This window comes from Egretta garzetta, unplaced genomic scaffold (assembly GCF_000687185.1).
Source record: "Egretta garzetta isolate BGI_Z169 unplaced genomic scaffold, ASM68718v1 scaffold453, whole genome shotgun sequence".
NCBI classification, from domain to species: Eukaryota; Metazoa; Chordata; class Aves; order Pelecaniformes; family Ardeidae; genus Egretta; species Egretta garzetta.
Window position 1 is genome coordinate 872,063 of NW_009259175.1, and position 16,722 is coordinate 888,784.

At 38.8% G+C, this 16,722-nt stretch overlaps 1 protein-coding gene across 1 annotated transcript in view; it reads left to right on the plus strand.

Annotated features, from left to right (window-relative positions):
• CNGB3 (cyclic nucleotide gated channel subunit beta 3) overlaps nucleotides 1-16,722 on the plus strand; it is a 94,132-nt gene that overhangs the window by 39,170 nt on the left and 38,240 nt on the right. The window contains exon 3 of the mRNA XM_035891164.1: nucleotides 5,113-5,224. Coding sequence (XP_035747057.1) covers nucleotides 5,113-5,224 — 112 coding nt within the window. The remainder of the gene's footprint in view (nucleotides 1-5,112; nucleotides 5,225-16,722) is intronic.

Consider the following 16,722-nt stretch of genomic DNA (forward strand, 5'->3'; position numbering starts at 1 on the left):
GAATAGGACTGGGAAGTAGAATAAATGATTAATTAGAGTTAAATGACTGACTAGATCTGCTCTTCTCTTTGTTAAGTACTTACTGTGTTAGGAAATAACATTTTATGCTCTAAGGTGTAAGGATCATGATAATATTCATGGCCACAAAATAACAATTATCTCAGTGGGTCCACGAGGTTTTAGAGTCCTTTGGTGACATTGCCTATCGCCAGAAGAGAAGTCAGTGACACCTCTGTGGGACTAGGCCTATGACAGATATTTTTGGATCTGTTAATACTTACATCCACTTAAGACCAAAGGCTTTAGAAGAACCAAAATTATTATGGCAAGAATGACAACTCTGCAGTGCTGTGTCCTAGCATTGACAAATCTGCCTATACCAACAGCTTCCTCAGTGGAAAAAGGTCCTTAACACTACTGCCTACAATTTTAAGATAGTGTGTACAGTGCTAAATTTTAGAAACATGACAGTTGAATTGGTCCTACATGAGCAGGTTTAAGCTAAAACCAACTTTGCCAGCTCTTCCAATGTTATGCTTAGCCTCACAATATTCTGCTTTTTGCATGTGATTATTACACAGTTTTATAAAACCAACCTTCATCCTTTTGAGTTGCAGAGGAAAAAAACCTAAATTATCAATGAAAAAGGCTTAAAACCCATAGATAAGTACAAAGTATTCTCTTTTTTGCTCTACAGCAAAAATATGAAATACTCTGCTATAGGCTATTCTGCAAGTGTGTTTCAGTAAGAAATCAAACAAATTTGAAAAGACTGTCAAGGGTCTCCATCCAAAATTGTGAATTGAAAACTGAAGATAAAAACTGCTTTATAGAAACAGAAACAAGGGAGTAGAGCAGCCTCAGAATAAGTTGAATGTATTCCTCCAACATGCAGAGAATTTCTGGCTACTCTAACCTAGCCTTGCAATACCCAATCTTGTTCCAATGTTATTTTACTGGAAGAATGAAAATAGGGGACAAGAATAAACAATGAAGTTTTAATAACACTAACCGTCAGCTGGGAGCATCGTTAACATGGCTAACACATGTATAAAACTGACATCCCACCAATAGCCTTTTTTTATTAGTTTTTTGCCTGGACTAAGTCTCTTGTGGAAGAACAAAGACCTGTGGAAAATGAGAAAAATCTGAAACACTGAGAGGAAAACAAATCAGTCTTACAAGCTGCATCTTGTTCCTTGCTCCTTACTGTCCTAGACAGATCACCAGTATGATGAGGTTTCAGTGGGCCTCTCATTTTAACCAACTACCTTTTTGAGGGATTCCATTAAACAGTATTTTGCCCACAGAGTTATACTTCCACAATTGGCACTTTCCCCTTCCATCTTAAAACAGAACCAGCAACATTTATCCCAACCCAGTTTGAAATTATTCTTATGAGTATGCCAAATGATCTAGAATATGTAGACACCAGTGGGCTTCATTCCTCAACTCCCACTACGAATACGTTGGCAGCTTTAACTACCTATACGCCAATATAATGGGAATGGAAATAATTTAGAAACACCTCAAATCCCTTGTTTTGTTAAGTAAGCACCAATCAATCTGTTTTGAAAATTGCTCTGGATGTTGGTGCCTTGACATAATTCTGCCACCTTTTTCTTGCTCATGATTTCTTTATCGTGACCAAAGTTATGTAAAGCCAATAGAAGATTTCTTTGTTGTCCTGTAATCCTTGCCATCTACCTGATGGATTATTATTTATTCTAGGAACCAACTGTTGTACTCTAAATGTTCCCTAAAATGACTACCACATTGTTCTTAAAGGCATTCCATTGGGGCTGGTCTCATAAGTCAGAGAGGTATGAGGTAGATTTAAGCAGTGAAGAGTGACTAAGGTTTTTTAAATGTGACTACAGAGACAGCCCTCATAATTTCACACAGAAAGAAGCAACTAAACTTGAAACACAACTGGAAGTGGTGCTAGGCCATGATATCATAATCTTAATGTAAATAAGATGTGTGCTGGTCCTGGAGATTTATGTACTCCAAAAACTTGTGGAAGTTCGGAATATTCATGGGAGATCGGTGTTTTCCATCAGTCTGAGTCCAGTCAGCATTTAATGGCTTGTGTGGGTGTAGACCTCAGACTGAATACCTTGAGAGTATCTAGCAGGCTGAGAAGCCAATATCTTTCTGCAGATGGAATGCTTGTGTGAAATCACCTTATTTTTTTACTTTGTGGTCATCCCTTCCCATACACATCTTGTCATTCCAGAGATGGACTGTCTTATTCAGGAGCCTGTTAGTCTAAATAGTGTGTCTACACTGGCATTTTATTTCAGATGAAGGATGCCTTTCTGAACCAAATCCCCTGATTGACCCTCACTGTCCTCTGTTTCTTCACCAAAAAACCTCTACCAATACATGACTGGATTCCTTTCGAATAAAACTAAACCAGAGGAAGCACTCCATGAGTCAACCTACTTTACTCAAGCTGCTGATGGTCATTCATTTCAGAGTATTACAATAGACCTGGTTTGAAATACAGCCTCTTCAAACAGATATAGCTTGGATGTCAGGCCTTCAGCATCATTTCACTGTTTTGATTGTTCCTCTGCTGGTATAGATGTAACCAGGGGCAAATACTATAAAATAGAAAATTCCCAAAGTGAGATATTTACAGAAATGTTGAGATTAGCCCTCCTGTCACTCTTGAGTACACGGCTTTTTGGCTGGGGGAGTCAGGGCAGGGAGAACTGGGAAACTACAAACCATGGATTCACAAGGGAGCAGAAGCCACAGCAAATGCTGAAATTTTTGGCTTCTTTTCTTCTTTTCTACATCATATCATGTTGACCACAAAACCACAGGATGATTGTGTGCCAAAGAAAGCACTGAGTCAGTAGCATCACTTGTAGAGATCCTGGGGAAAAGGTTAAATAGAATTTTAACAGATTAAGGTTCAGTAGCAAAACCCACAAATTAGTCAGTTTTAAATAGTTCCAAACCCACTTTCTTTTCTGTAACTGCAGCTCCTCTGTGATTTTCTTACAGAGGATGTCTATGAAATTCCTAGGAGAAAAAAACTTTATTTCACTGTGAGAATGTATCCACTGCACTAGAAGCCTGAACCCATTTTAAAATTCCTCCTTCCTAAAAAAAAAAGTCTTTTTGACTGGAACTCCCAGAAAATCATTTTGAATGCCTGTAATCAAATGGTAAACTCTTTCATCCTTGCTTGAACCTTCCTGGGGACAGGAACAGCAACGGTCCTCTGGAGTACTTGCTTCCCTGAATGTGTCCTATTCTGTACCTTGAAAATCCCTGGCAGATCCTTCAGGTAAGATGAAACATTCCCTAGTGTTATATTGCCAACAGACTTTTCCTTAAGATAGTATTGCCATGCTAACTCCTGCAGAAAGGAAACAATAATTTCCATTAAGTGGGCAAGATACTGTTATCAATTGAATCCATAAATCCAATTGAATGTCAGAGTTTTAAATGAAGTTCCTCACAAAAATCTTCCCTTCTTACAGATGATAAGTAATACAAATCCTTCAGACTATCTCCTCATACTCAATAGTGCTACATTTCTCCAAGGGACAATTTGAAAATTAACCCCTAAACTTGCTAAGTCAAACCCCAGTTGACCAGCACATTGGGGAACATGGATTTCTTTGCCCTCTCTTCTGTTCCTTGTCTAACTCTGGCTTGAGTATTTCTGGCATCCACAGATACCTCTGTCTAGGTCTTGTCTATGATCCTGTTTAAGAAACAAATTCCTGTAAGAGTAGCAGGGCTCACACAGGACATTCTTGCTTCTTAACCTAAATACTAAGAAAAAATACCAGAAATACCCCACTGGTCCTGTAATCAATTGTCCATCTGGCAAAAGTCTGAAACTCAATTCAAGAAACATTGTGTCTGTTCTTAATAGATGCTTGGAAGAAAATATCCCAAATCTGAATAAATGGTGGTAGGAACATAGTTTGGTTTATCAAGTGCTGTAAACAAACTGACCCCCTGTCCTTCACTAAGTTTTGTTTCAATGCCATTTGAAGCAGCAACCTTCCAGCTGAGGAGCTTAACAGTTTACTGTTATAACTGCTTTTACTCCTCTGAAATGAATAACAACTTTCTAAATATGGAGATTAACTATCAAAAAACTAATCTTACACTATCTATCCAAAATACTCAAGGTATGATTTTCTTTGAACTGTCCTGAATTTAAAATACAGCGTATACAACAGGATCCTGATTTATTTATTAGGATGTTTTGCTGCCAAGCTTTTTTCTCTATAATCATATTACTTAAAGTATTTATGAAGACGGAGTTTGTTCTCCTTTTATGCAAGGGGTCAGACTGATGAGAGCTTTCAAATTATCTTTCAGCATGAAAGTTTAAAATAAAGATATAGGACTAATTGTAAAACTTAATCACATAAGGCCATTTAAATGGCTAAAGATTATTCCATTTGCATAGAGTTTGTTTCAAATGCTACAAACTTCCCACTTAAACTCCTTTAAAATAGTTACTTGTAACAAAAATGAAGAAATAGACCGGCCAAAGTTCTACATACTCACATCCTTAATGATATATTTCAATCGTAATTTACTCAGCAACAAACAGGACTGTCATGTCAGCTGAAGCAACAAAAGGTTCAATGAAATTCAAACACTGGAGTATAAATAATGACATTAGCATTTGCTATGCGTAAGCAAATAAGCTACTCTTCATTTTTCTTCCTGTTTTTCACAAGTCATTTCTGGACAGATCTATCTATCTGTCCTCTCCATATTTTTTTTAATAAGCACACACTGAAACTCTATCATACTGCATAAGTTCTGGTCACTTATAAATATAGAAGAGCTCTGTGTTTCCCATTGTTGAACTGGCTATAGATGCATCTAGTTTAATAACCACAAATAAGTTACATGTTCTAAAAGGTACACTCATCATAAACACGTTCTGTACAGCTGGCACTAAAATAGATTTCTGCAGGAAATTATTCAAAGGTCAGGTGCAGAATGAGTGTTGTATAGTGCTTGTCCACTGAAGAAATAATGGCAGCCAAGCTGTGATTACTCCAAAAGTATTGTCATAATATTATAAAAACTGTTATTCAAAAGTTAAAACCTTTTTTCTAGATACAGTACCAGCAAAAGAACCTGAACTTTCAAAACCTGAAAAATCAACTGAACCAGCTAAGGCAATTCAACAGGAACAGTGTCAGCTCAATGATGGGAAAGAAGATGCTACGTGAGTAAATTCAATTTAAAAAATTGAGGCTTTTTTCCCGATATCTTGACTTAATATTTCTTTGTGCCATATTTTAGTTCTTTAGAAAGTTGTTTCCTTTAACAGTCCCCCTGTCCCGTGAGGATCTGAAGAGCTTTATTGCAATTCTAAGGTAACCACATATATGAGATATTAATTTAGTATGTGCTTTTGATAATTTCTTGTGTACGTCATCCTGAATTGCAGGAATGAGGAAAAGGATTTGCTCAACTACAGTTATATCCTAATTCTAACAGTGCTGCTGCTCAGTTATTATTGCTCTACCTTAGCAGAGGAGTAAGTCCCAGGATGCTGCCCTGAATAGCTGGAATGTTTGTCACATCATTCTGACTTAAAAGCTTTTTACCCTGCACATTTTTTTGCTGAGTTATACCACTAAATCAGCATTAGTCTCCACAACCAGAGGATTAAGACTGTCTCTTCCTGAGAAGAGACAAATAAATTAAACAGTAATGTTCATTCAGGGGAAAATCTAGGGTCATTCAACCTTTGGAAAAAGCTTAGGTGACTGTTTTGCTAAAATAGAAATAAATATGAAGCATAGAAAAAAATAATCTTGGAATAGCCTACATTAATCACAGAAGCATAGATTCACAGAATCATGGAATCGTTGGGTTGGAAGGGACCTTTAAAGATCATCTGGTCCAACCCCTCTGCAATAATCAGGGATATCTTCAACTAGATCAGGTGGCTCAGAGCCCCATCCAACCTGGCCTTGAATGCTCCCAAGGATGTGGCCTCCCCTACCTCTCTGGGCAACCTGTGACACTGTTTCATCACCTTCACTGTAAAAAATTTCTTCCTTACAACTTGTCTAAATCTACCCTCTTTTAGTTTAAAAAAGTTACCCCTTGTCCTATCGCAGCTGGCCCTGATAAAAATTCTGTTGCCATCTTTCTTATAAGACCCCTTTAAGTATTGACAGGCCGCAATAAGGTGTCCCTGGAGCCTTCTCTTCTCCAGGCTGAACAACCCCAACTCTCTCAGCCTGTCCTCATAGGAGAGGTGCTCCAGCCCTCTGATGATTTTTGTGGACCTTCTCTGGATCTGTTCCAGCAGGTACATGTCTTTCCTGTACTAAGGACAGGAAAGCTGGACTCAATACTCTGGGTGGGGTCTCACCAGAGCAGAGGGGCAGAATCACCTCCCTCGACCTGCTGACTACTATTCTTTTGATGCAGACCAGGATACAGTTGCCCTTCTGGGCTGCAAACGCACATTGTTGGCTCATGTCCAGCTTTTCATCCACTAGCACCGCAAAGTCCTTCTCAGCAGGGCTGCTCTCAATCCCTTCATCCCCCAGCCTGTATTGATACCAGGGGTTGCCCCAGCCCGGGTGCAGGACCTTGCACTTGGCCACATTGAACTTCATGAGGTCCATATGGGCCCACTTCTCAAACTTGTCCAGGTCCCTCTGGATGGCATCCTGTCCCTCAGGCATGTCAACTTACCATTCAGCTTGGCATCATCTGCAAATCCGCTGAGTGTGCACTCAATCCCTCTGTCTGTGTCATTGATGAAGGTATTAAACAGCTTCATAGAACAGCTCAGGTTGGAAGGCTACTGCAGAAGCAATGAGGTCCGAAGTCCTTCTAAGACCAGGACAAATTTAGAGGTTAGAGCAAATTCCCAAGTTAGATCAGGTTGCCCAGAAATTTGTTCATTCTAATTGTGAATGTGTATCTCCAAGAATGGAGTTTCCACAGTTTCTCTGGGCAATCTGGTCCACTGTTTGACCATCCTTATTATGAAAATTATCACCTTACATATAATTAAATTTTCCTTTGCTCTAACTTGCTTCTATTGCTTCTCATCCTTTTGCTGTGCACCTCCAAGAACAGTCTGGATCCGTGTTCTCTATAAACACTCATTGGGTAGTGGAACACTGCAATTACCTCCATCTTCTCAACTTTTTGTCTCCAGTCTGAACAAACCCGGCTTTCTCAGCATCTCCTCATATTGTGCTCTAGTCCCCGATCATCTTAGCAGCTCTCTGCTAGGGTTGCACCATGTGGTCAGTGCCTTTCATGTGCAGGGGAGACTACATCTGGATACAGATGCGACCTCATAAATGTCACACAGAAGGAAATAACCACTCCCCCTCAATCAACTGGCTATGCTTTTTCTAAAGCATAGCATGTAGTTAGCCTTCATTGCTTCAAGAACACACTGCGGATTCATATTCAACTTGTCCACCAGGACCCCTAGATCCTTTTATGCAAAGCTGTTTTCTAGTCAGCTAGCTCCAAGCCTTTACTCTTGCATAGGGTTATTCCACTGCAGGTATGGAAACTTGCATTTGCCTTTGCTAAGCTTCATGAAGTTCCTGCCAGTCTGTCCCCCCAGTCTATTAAGATTACTTTGAGTTGAAAATAGTGGATACACTCCATCCAGAACAGGGTGGAAACTCCTCCTGCTTGCTTTTGCCTATTGTTATTTTGATTATCGTGATGACACAAAGCAAAAGTCTTTCCCCAACATGCAGTTATTTAATTTATAGAGTTTATCTATTTCCTCTCCTTCACCAAGAAAGACTTTTTACTGCAGTGACAAGGAATAATCACAAAATACTAATGCATATGCCTCTATAAAATAATACATGCAGTTAAAAATAACTCTGACTACAATGACTGTAAATGTTATAAATAACTTGGTAATCTGAATGTGAATCAGTCGGTCAACAATGAAAACCCAGATAAAGTATCTCCTTTTTTGTCATTGTAGGATATGTTATTAGATGCTTACTGGTAAATCCCATAACCATGGTTAACGTAATAACAATATGCTTATGAAATAAAGGGGCATGTTGTTTATAAGTAGAAGACAAAATCTGTCTGTTAAAGAGAAATTAAAAATGTTTATGTTAAACACCCTCTTCTCAGAACTGTTCTGACTCACTGTCATGTGTGGATCCAGATATATCTAATCAGTCTAATTTGAGCAACAGCTTCTAAAAATACAGTAAATCTTTGGTAAATTCTACTGTCAGAACAGTTACCTGCTAAATTCTGCTGTAGAGCTTGGAAGGCATGGCACTGGTGTCATTGCATTGGTGTGAAACTAAACTTAACAGATCTATTATACAACTTTCGGAACTGGAGGGAGAATAATTTTTAAAATGTGCCTTTGAGAGAATTTAATACATTACCCCTGAAGATTCGTGAGTCTATTCAGACACTATTCTTGATCAAGGTCACTATTTTATTGAGTCTGTGTTCAAATTAACTCACCAGAATATTTTTAAGGAAATGACTGCCTTTATCACATGAGAAAAGCTATATAAATGTGCATACATACAGAGAATTTGAGTGCAATAGGTACATGTAGTCTACAAAAATAGCAGTAAGTGAAATATGCTCAAATCACTCTCTATCACTGAGACAAACTAGAAAAACACAAAATGCCTCCTCAAAAAGTGTCAGTTGTGAATTATCTTTGCTCAATGCTAATTTCTTGGTATTCCCATACCTGGGAATTATTTGGAAAAGTGCTAGTTTGACTAGTCAAAACCATATCAAGGACTGGTCTTAACAGCTCAACAGGATAGTCAGCTGAGGTGGTAGATGCCTCATCCCTGGAAACATTCAAGGTTAGGTTGGATGGGACTCTGAGCAACCTGATCTAGTGGAAGCTGTCCCTGCTCATGGCAGAGGGGTTGGACTAGATGATCTTTAAAGGTGCCTTCCAAACCAAAGCATTCTGTGATTCTGTGATACTGTTATGGAAAGAGCCATAATTTGTTTGGTTGAATGAAATCAAGGTTTGTGAAATGGTTGGTAGAATTTTCTTAACTGGAATTTCAGATTTTGTCCAGCTGTATTTCAGGGAGCAGCAAGGGCCAGCTGCTCCCTGAGGGAATGGGAGATGGGAGGCAAGGGTAATCCCAGCGCAATCAGTGTCCTTACCAACAAGGTGCAGTCCCACAGAGTCTGAACACAGCAAGCATAGCAGGATCCTAGTAACAGGGTCCATCAACAAGATAAAGTGATGAACAAGGTTTAGGGTTCATCCAGGGTGTCCAGTCAGGAGCAAAAAAGACAGGATCAGAGACAGGACTGGCGACAAGGCTACAACATGACTCCAAAGTCCATCCAGGAGACAGGACCAGAGACAGAACTGGAGCTAGATTCACCTAGGTTTAGCTCAGGCAGTGAATAAGGCCTGAGCTAAAGTTAACATCCCAGTCCCATGGGCAGAGGGTGTGGGTGGAAGTCCCGCAGGAGGCTGCTCAGGACCATTAAGGCCTGTTGGTGTACTCAGGGTGCTGGTACTATGTTTTGACGTAGATAGACTATTTTCCTATATTAATCATCCTCCAAGAGTCAAAGTTTAATAAAAATTCACTTCAACTTTCATGGAAATTATGTTAATAGGAAAGGTTTCACCTTATCTTCTGTTAATGTGATTATAAATTTTTTTAAATACATCTGTGCAGACTCAGATACATAGAGTAAGGAAAAGGGAAGAAGGAAGTTGTCTTTTATGAAACAGCACACTTTTAATTTAGATCAGACCTGTGTCTCTCCATGCAGAATTTCAGGAGAAGCTTCCACGTAAGGACTTTACATTTTAAAATCTTAGCTAATATTGCTTTATGAACAATTATACTAATGTAATTAACTTACCTGAAATCAGTAAGACTACTTATATGTATGCCAGTTTGCAAGATTGTGCACCAGCTGTGTCCTTCTTCCAGTTCAGCTGCATTAGAGTAGCTTCTTACTCATGGTGCAGCATCACCTGTATTATCTATTAGTAGGAAAATAGGTTTTTGAACTTCCTCTGAAAGAACAGATAATTTTTTCTTTTGCTAAGCAAACAACAGCTTTGACAAAGACTGCATTTACTCCTGAAAATTCCCATAGAAACTGTTTAACCATGAAAAAAAAAAATTCTTACTTTCCCTCGCAGCACTTCCTCATTTTTAAAATGCAGCAGTATACGGCGATGGACATTAATAAATGGTAGATAGACACAGCATTGGTCCCAGCCACCTGAACACTGCATCTGAAAGAGGAGACGCACGAGACTGGGTGATGGGCCAAGGCATCGAACTGCGGACAAGTGACTGAAACTTTTAATGTCTGTTTCTAATGGCTTAGATAGGACACAAGTCGGCCCTGTCTGCCAATGTATTTCTCCCCTCCATCTTTAATGATGATGTAACAGAACAATAGGTAATTTCCATGAATAGCTATTTGCTGAGCAATAATAATTTCTGGGAGGGAGTGCTAAGGCTACACTGTCTCTTCACAGCAAGTAATGAGGGAACAGAACAACACTCAGGACCTAATTTGCACTCTAAATAGAAGACAGTGTAGTCTTATTAGCAAGCTGCTAGCACAAAACATCATTGCAGCCTTTACATTATATCGAGATCCCTATCTGTCGAGGAGGGTTCATAAAAACACCTATGTGCATACACAATCCTGCACTTTTTTGAAATGCAGTGCAAGGATTTCACATACTGCGTAGCACTTAAGGAAATATGGCACGTCGCCAAGGAGCCACAAGGACCAGACCCTGCCTTGGGGATGGGGAGCTGGCAACATGGTGGAAGGGGCAGAGGCCTCCCCGGCCAGGGCCCAGGCCCAGCCCTGAGCAAGGCAAGGAGGGCAGGCCCAGGGGTAGCAGCCAGGGACAGCCCAGAGCCCCGATGAGCAGGCCAGCCTGTGGTGACAAGGCAGGTCTGGGGCCAAGCCGGAAAGGCAGTCAGTCAGTGCCTGGTGAGGGGAACCATGGTCAGACACAGTCCCAGGACAGCTGGGCAGGGCTGGGCTGAGGCCAGGCGGGGTGCCAGTCAGTGGGTCTGGGTGGGGATCTGTGGGGCCCACGGCCAGGCCCAGGCACCGTCACACCTGCCTCTCCGCGGGAGCTGGAGCTGTGGGCCAAGCACTGCCGCTGCCACCACGAGCAAAGGCCTCCAGGCCACCTTGCTCTGCAAACAGAGGGATATAGCCATTTGTACACAAAAGAAAATTACAACTTGCTTTGTGAGAGTACTGTCTGGGACCCAAATTCTAACAAAAAAAAAAAAAAGAAAAAAAATTAAAAAGACCTGATGTAGATGATCACAAGGGTGACATAGGAGACACCTTTGTAAGACCCTGCACTGAAGGATGGGAACCAACACAGAGCCTGTGGCATGTGGTAGCTGAAGAAGAGGAGGACTGCGTGAAGTGTTTTGGCATGTCAGAGTAGAGGGGAGATAGATGCCTGAGGAACAAGTGGTAGTAGATGCCTGGCATCAGGGGATGAGATAAAGAAGTTGCAGCAAGTCCTAGAAAAAAGTAGAGTATGGAAGAATGGTAAACGAAGCTTCTGAGAGCATAGATCAGAGAAAATGGAGGGATGCAAAGAGCTTCTATGACCTCTTCTCCCCTCTGTGTCTTTTAAAAGCCTTTAAGCCTGGCTAAAGTTGTAAGAGTGTTTCATCTTCCCAGATTACCAAGGTGATTACAATGTATTATTCATACTAAGGCAGTACTCTGAAAGCCCAGTCAAGGATCATGAACTCTACTCTGCAAAATGCTGTGTAAAATGACAATCCATATTTGCAGGCCACATATCCAAGAGAACATAAAGAAAAAAATACAGTGGGTAGCCAGGACTTCGGATGCTTCTAGATTTCACCTCAAGATCTCACACATTCTGAGTTATGTCTAGAGAGGAACAAAAAAATTGTATCATCTGATACGCCATCTTCAGAAGCTAGGTATTATGAACAAAACATATTCATATAAAATGCACTAAAAAAACTTAATAAAATATAAAAAATATACAAAATATTATAACATTCCCACTCAGTAAACATACTCCTGATTCTGCTTTTGCAAATGCAGAAACCCAGCTTTAAACGTTTTCAAAAAAAGGGAGCTCCGTTGTTGCAAACTGCTATATGAGCACAGGTGGTTCAGGAAGACTGAGTTTTGTGCTCATAGTTTGCCTTTTTTATAGCCACATCCTATTACCTAGTAGGCTATACCAGTCCTTCTCAGGCCCATAAAGGAGGTTTTTTTCCTCTCTAGTTTGGCTAATAGCAAAAAAAGATAACAAAACAAACAAAGATTAAGAGGCAATTTGCTATGTGGTGCATAGCCAGGTTAATAAAGAGAACTCCTGCTGGTAGCATGTTCTTAGTGAGTAATGCACTTCATTTAGCTCAATTACCTCGACCAAGAAAATTACCGTGCTTATTAGTGCTTGCCATCCACTAGTTGCAGCACATCAATTCACCAGGCAGATGCATTTTAGAGAAACTGTGTCCTATCACATGAACAACGTCTCAGCACCCTGGTGAAACAGATCCAGTATCTGCCCTCTGCAGAGTCTCCAGAAATCCTTGGTTACTGCAGGAACACCAGGGTCCCAAAAAGATGACACTCATGGCACTGAACTCCAATTGAGTTGAGGTAAAGTAAAACAAGGCCAATGGCAGGCCCTTCTGAAAAATGCCAGTTTAAACACAGTTATGAATATATTTTATAAAAAGACTAATACCTTTCCTTAGTTGTTTCCAGCTAATCACTGCGGTACTTGAAATTGTAAACAGGTGGAATGCATCCAGTACATTTTGAAAGTCTGACTGAAAATACATTAATGTATTAAAAAATCAAAATACTTTTCTTAGCACTTATATTGCTTCTGCTTAGGACTTTCTTTTAGAGCTTGTCACTTCTAGTGCTTGGATCTGAATTTCTGCAACGGCTAAATTGAGAGCCTGCAAATTAAATAGAAAGGTGGTGGTGTGCTGCCTGACCATTAATCCAAAATGGATTACACTTGCTGTAATCATTGCTGAGATGTATTTTCCTACAGCCTTTAAATTCTATCCGTTCTGCAGGATGCAGTTACCCGTGCTATTTCATTCTGCATGACAATCAAGACAGTAGCCTGAAGTTAAAAAGGTAGTGAATTTGGAATTTTTTCATTGAAGATTAAATGAAGCAAGTTAAAGGGGCAGGAATGTCATTATGCAGTCTGAAATGCTGCTCCTTTTTTTCTTTCCTTGCATTATTTTAAATTATATATTCAGAATATTTATATACATTTATTTCTGACTGTATAAATGGGAGAAATTCTTTTCAGAATATGTAAAAAAACAAGGGTATAGTTTGTCATACTTTGCCACTGATTTATTTCTTGAATTAAAAGCATTTTGTGTAAATCCACCATTGACCTAACATTTTTCAAAGTAAGAAGATACCTTTTTTTGTGAAGGAAGAAATGATAATTTATTAAAAATATAATCTCTGTTATTAACTGTTGAGTCAATTGCAGGGAAAGGAGAAAAGCAATGATCATTGTGACAGGTACACTAGTGTGTGTAATATAATTGCACCAAACAGTTGCAAATATATCAGTGTCTTTCTTCATAAATCTAAGAGACAAATAAATCTAAGACATAATGTTTATTATCATTTAGTAAAGGAAAACTGATTACTTCATGACTAGTGTAAGTATTCATGCCTAGAATTAATCTTGTCCAATACTTTTTAATAAAATACCCTGTCCCCCAGTTATTTACCCATTTTCCAAATATTAGCTATTTAAGGTTAAAACATCCCACTTTGTGCAGCACAAGAGAACAGAGGAAACAGCGACAGGCGGAGTTATGAGGCTCAGATGAGAAGTCAGAGGATTGGCAGCCCAGTCTTATTCAGTGTTCTGGATAAATGATGCTTGAGAGGAGATGTGTGATGATCTGTTGTTCATAGCGAACTTGCCTACTTCGTTGCTGAATTTGGAAAAGAATGTGGCAGGAGCCTGCAGAAGGGGAAAGGATGGTCTCAGATAGCAGTAATTGAAAGTCATCTCAGAGGAATAGGTTCTTTCTCTCTCTCACCAAGTTTTTTTGTCATACTAGGAATGTTAATTTTATATAAATATCATAGGCAACAGTAGTACATGGCAGGGAGTTCAGTATATTGTGGAAGTCTGCCAGGAATCCCAACAGTAGAGCACGTTTAGTTGCCGTGCAAGCTGAATCTATGCCACATCCTTCTCCTTTATTTTTACCCTTGCTAGTTCAATTAAAGCTTCCTAAGCATGTATCAGCTAAGAGATTCTTATTCAGCTACTGACAGCTCTGAGCACTGAAAATTATAAAATTAACTAATATTATCATGCATCATACAATTAATACCCTTTTCCCAAATCTTTTTCCTTCAAAAAAAAAAAAAAACCAAAACAACCAGCCAAAAAGTAAGATAAAAGAGAAGGGACTATACATTTTATCCCATGTTCACAGTGCATAGGATGAATTGTACCAAAAGAGATTTATGTTGAGAAAAATCCATACAATGAGGCTAGTGAAGCACTGGAATAAATTGTTTAGGAATCACTTGGCATATATAAGAACAGGTTAGAAGAAGAATCCGTCAGGAATGGCACAGGTGTACTTCATCCTGCTTTGAGCTACGGGGCCTGGGGTTACAGGATGTCTCAAAGTTCTCTACAGTCCAATGCTTGTGTGACTTTTTTAGGATCTCTATGAAAACAGATGAGAAATGAATCTATTTTCAAATTTAAGACATTTTATGGCAACTTTTTTTAAAATTCACTATGAGAAATATTATGTTTTCATTTTAGATTTTATTCCCTGTGTATTAATAAAATCTGAAAAATAGAAAGTTTGAAGAAGGATTTGTACTGTGCTCATGAACTCTGTACAGCACTGGATCATACTCTAAGACATTTTTTCCTTAGCCATAAACCATTATATGCTTGTGTAAATAAGCTATGTGTTTGCATTTAAATGTCTTTGAATGTAACAGATGTTATGCGTATATGAGAAGAAATATCTTTAAAAATTCCTGATATAAGACAGATTTGATCGCTTACAGATAAGAGATCCCCAATGGAACAACAGATTAGGAAATAAGTGAAGTAAGACTGTCTCACTTATTATCATATGGTTCTTTCTTAGAATATCATATTTTTGTTCAAAAGCAATTAGTGTCAGAAATTATACTGCCCTTGCTTTTTACATCATAGTAAATATCCAGTGCTGTTAGACAACTTTATATCACCAGCGACATTAAAGAGAGGTGATTTTTCAAAGTTAATTGATGCTTTCAACATTCATCCTACTTTCTTTTGCATAGTTCATAATGCAAAATTACTAATGAAAATTAAATCTTATTCACATTTTAATCTGGTACCTCAGTGAGAGTTCCATGTGTTCAGCTTGAGACAGACTTCTCCTTAGAGAGTACTGTAAAGAAGATTAGAGGATTCGCAGCCTGTTGTGATTGAATAACTAGGAGGTTTCTCACAGAAGCTGCTGTGACAAACCTTTGACCTAAACAGGAGGAATGTCATGCAGCATAGATGAGTCGATTTCAGTCTCAGCTACATCAAGAAGTTTGTTCTGAGTCCAATGCCAGTAGATAACTCTGAAAGAGAGTAGCTTCCTTGACCATTGTTGCTTCAATATCCATTTTGTTGTACGAATATAACGTGAGATCTGGGAAATGGATGATCTCTGCATTTTGTTTCAAGAACAGTTGCTTAGGGCCAAAACAAGCATAACTTCTGTACAAAGGCTCTGAACTAAGGTAAAATCATTGTTTCCAGTGGAAAGTTTTATTTACACGGTGTCCACATGAAGCTTATTAATGCTTACGGCCTATTATTGCTTCAATATATAAACAAAGCCAACCCACATATTATTATATCACTATGTTTAGATTAATAAAATATGTAATAAAACAGACAGTAGGGCAAAAGTAGCATCAGTTTAAATTCAAATTGCATTGTGAAGAATTACTCAGTCCTAAAATAGAACGAAAATAAAAAAGTGTTTGTTTTTTTTTATTGCAAAGAACATTTAATATACTGCCAGTATTTCAAAAAGTGCAGCAAATAGAGAAAGACATAATCTTCTGGCTTACTAAAGATGGGTCTTGCTCAAACACTTTCCCTCTTAAAAGAAGAGATCATGGGGCAGAGTAAGATACTTGTTTCAAGACTGCTAACAAAAACTAAAATTTAATTAAGAGCCTTTAGAAATTCCATGGGATCTAACATGTCAACAGTGTGTTTCAAGACTGTAAGATAATATATTTATCTTAGAAACTCATTTTCTTAGCACTTGAGCAGTTGGGATTTTTCATAGTAGTGGTCCTGGTGGTACCTATAAAGTTAAGTCATTCATTCACTTTCCAAACCTTTATATATTCAAAGGTTGTTTGCTGAAAAGGATTTCCTGTCACGCTGCATCCATTCTTTTATATTCTCGGGAGTCACTGCCTACAATGGTTTTCATGATCTTAGCTAATATAATCTTGAAGTCTGCCACGCTTGTTTAAACTGCTACCCACTCATATTAGAAGACTGTCTAGAATCCCAGTCTTTAAATGCTTAGTAACTTTCTTCAGACCTTTAACTCAAACTAATTTGCGGTGTTTCTATTCACATTTATTCTTATTAAAATACCGTTCCTCAGCTTAAATACC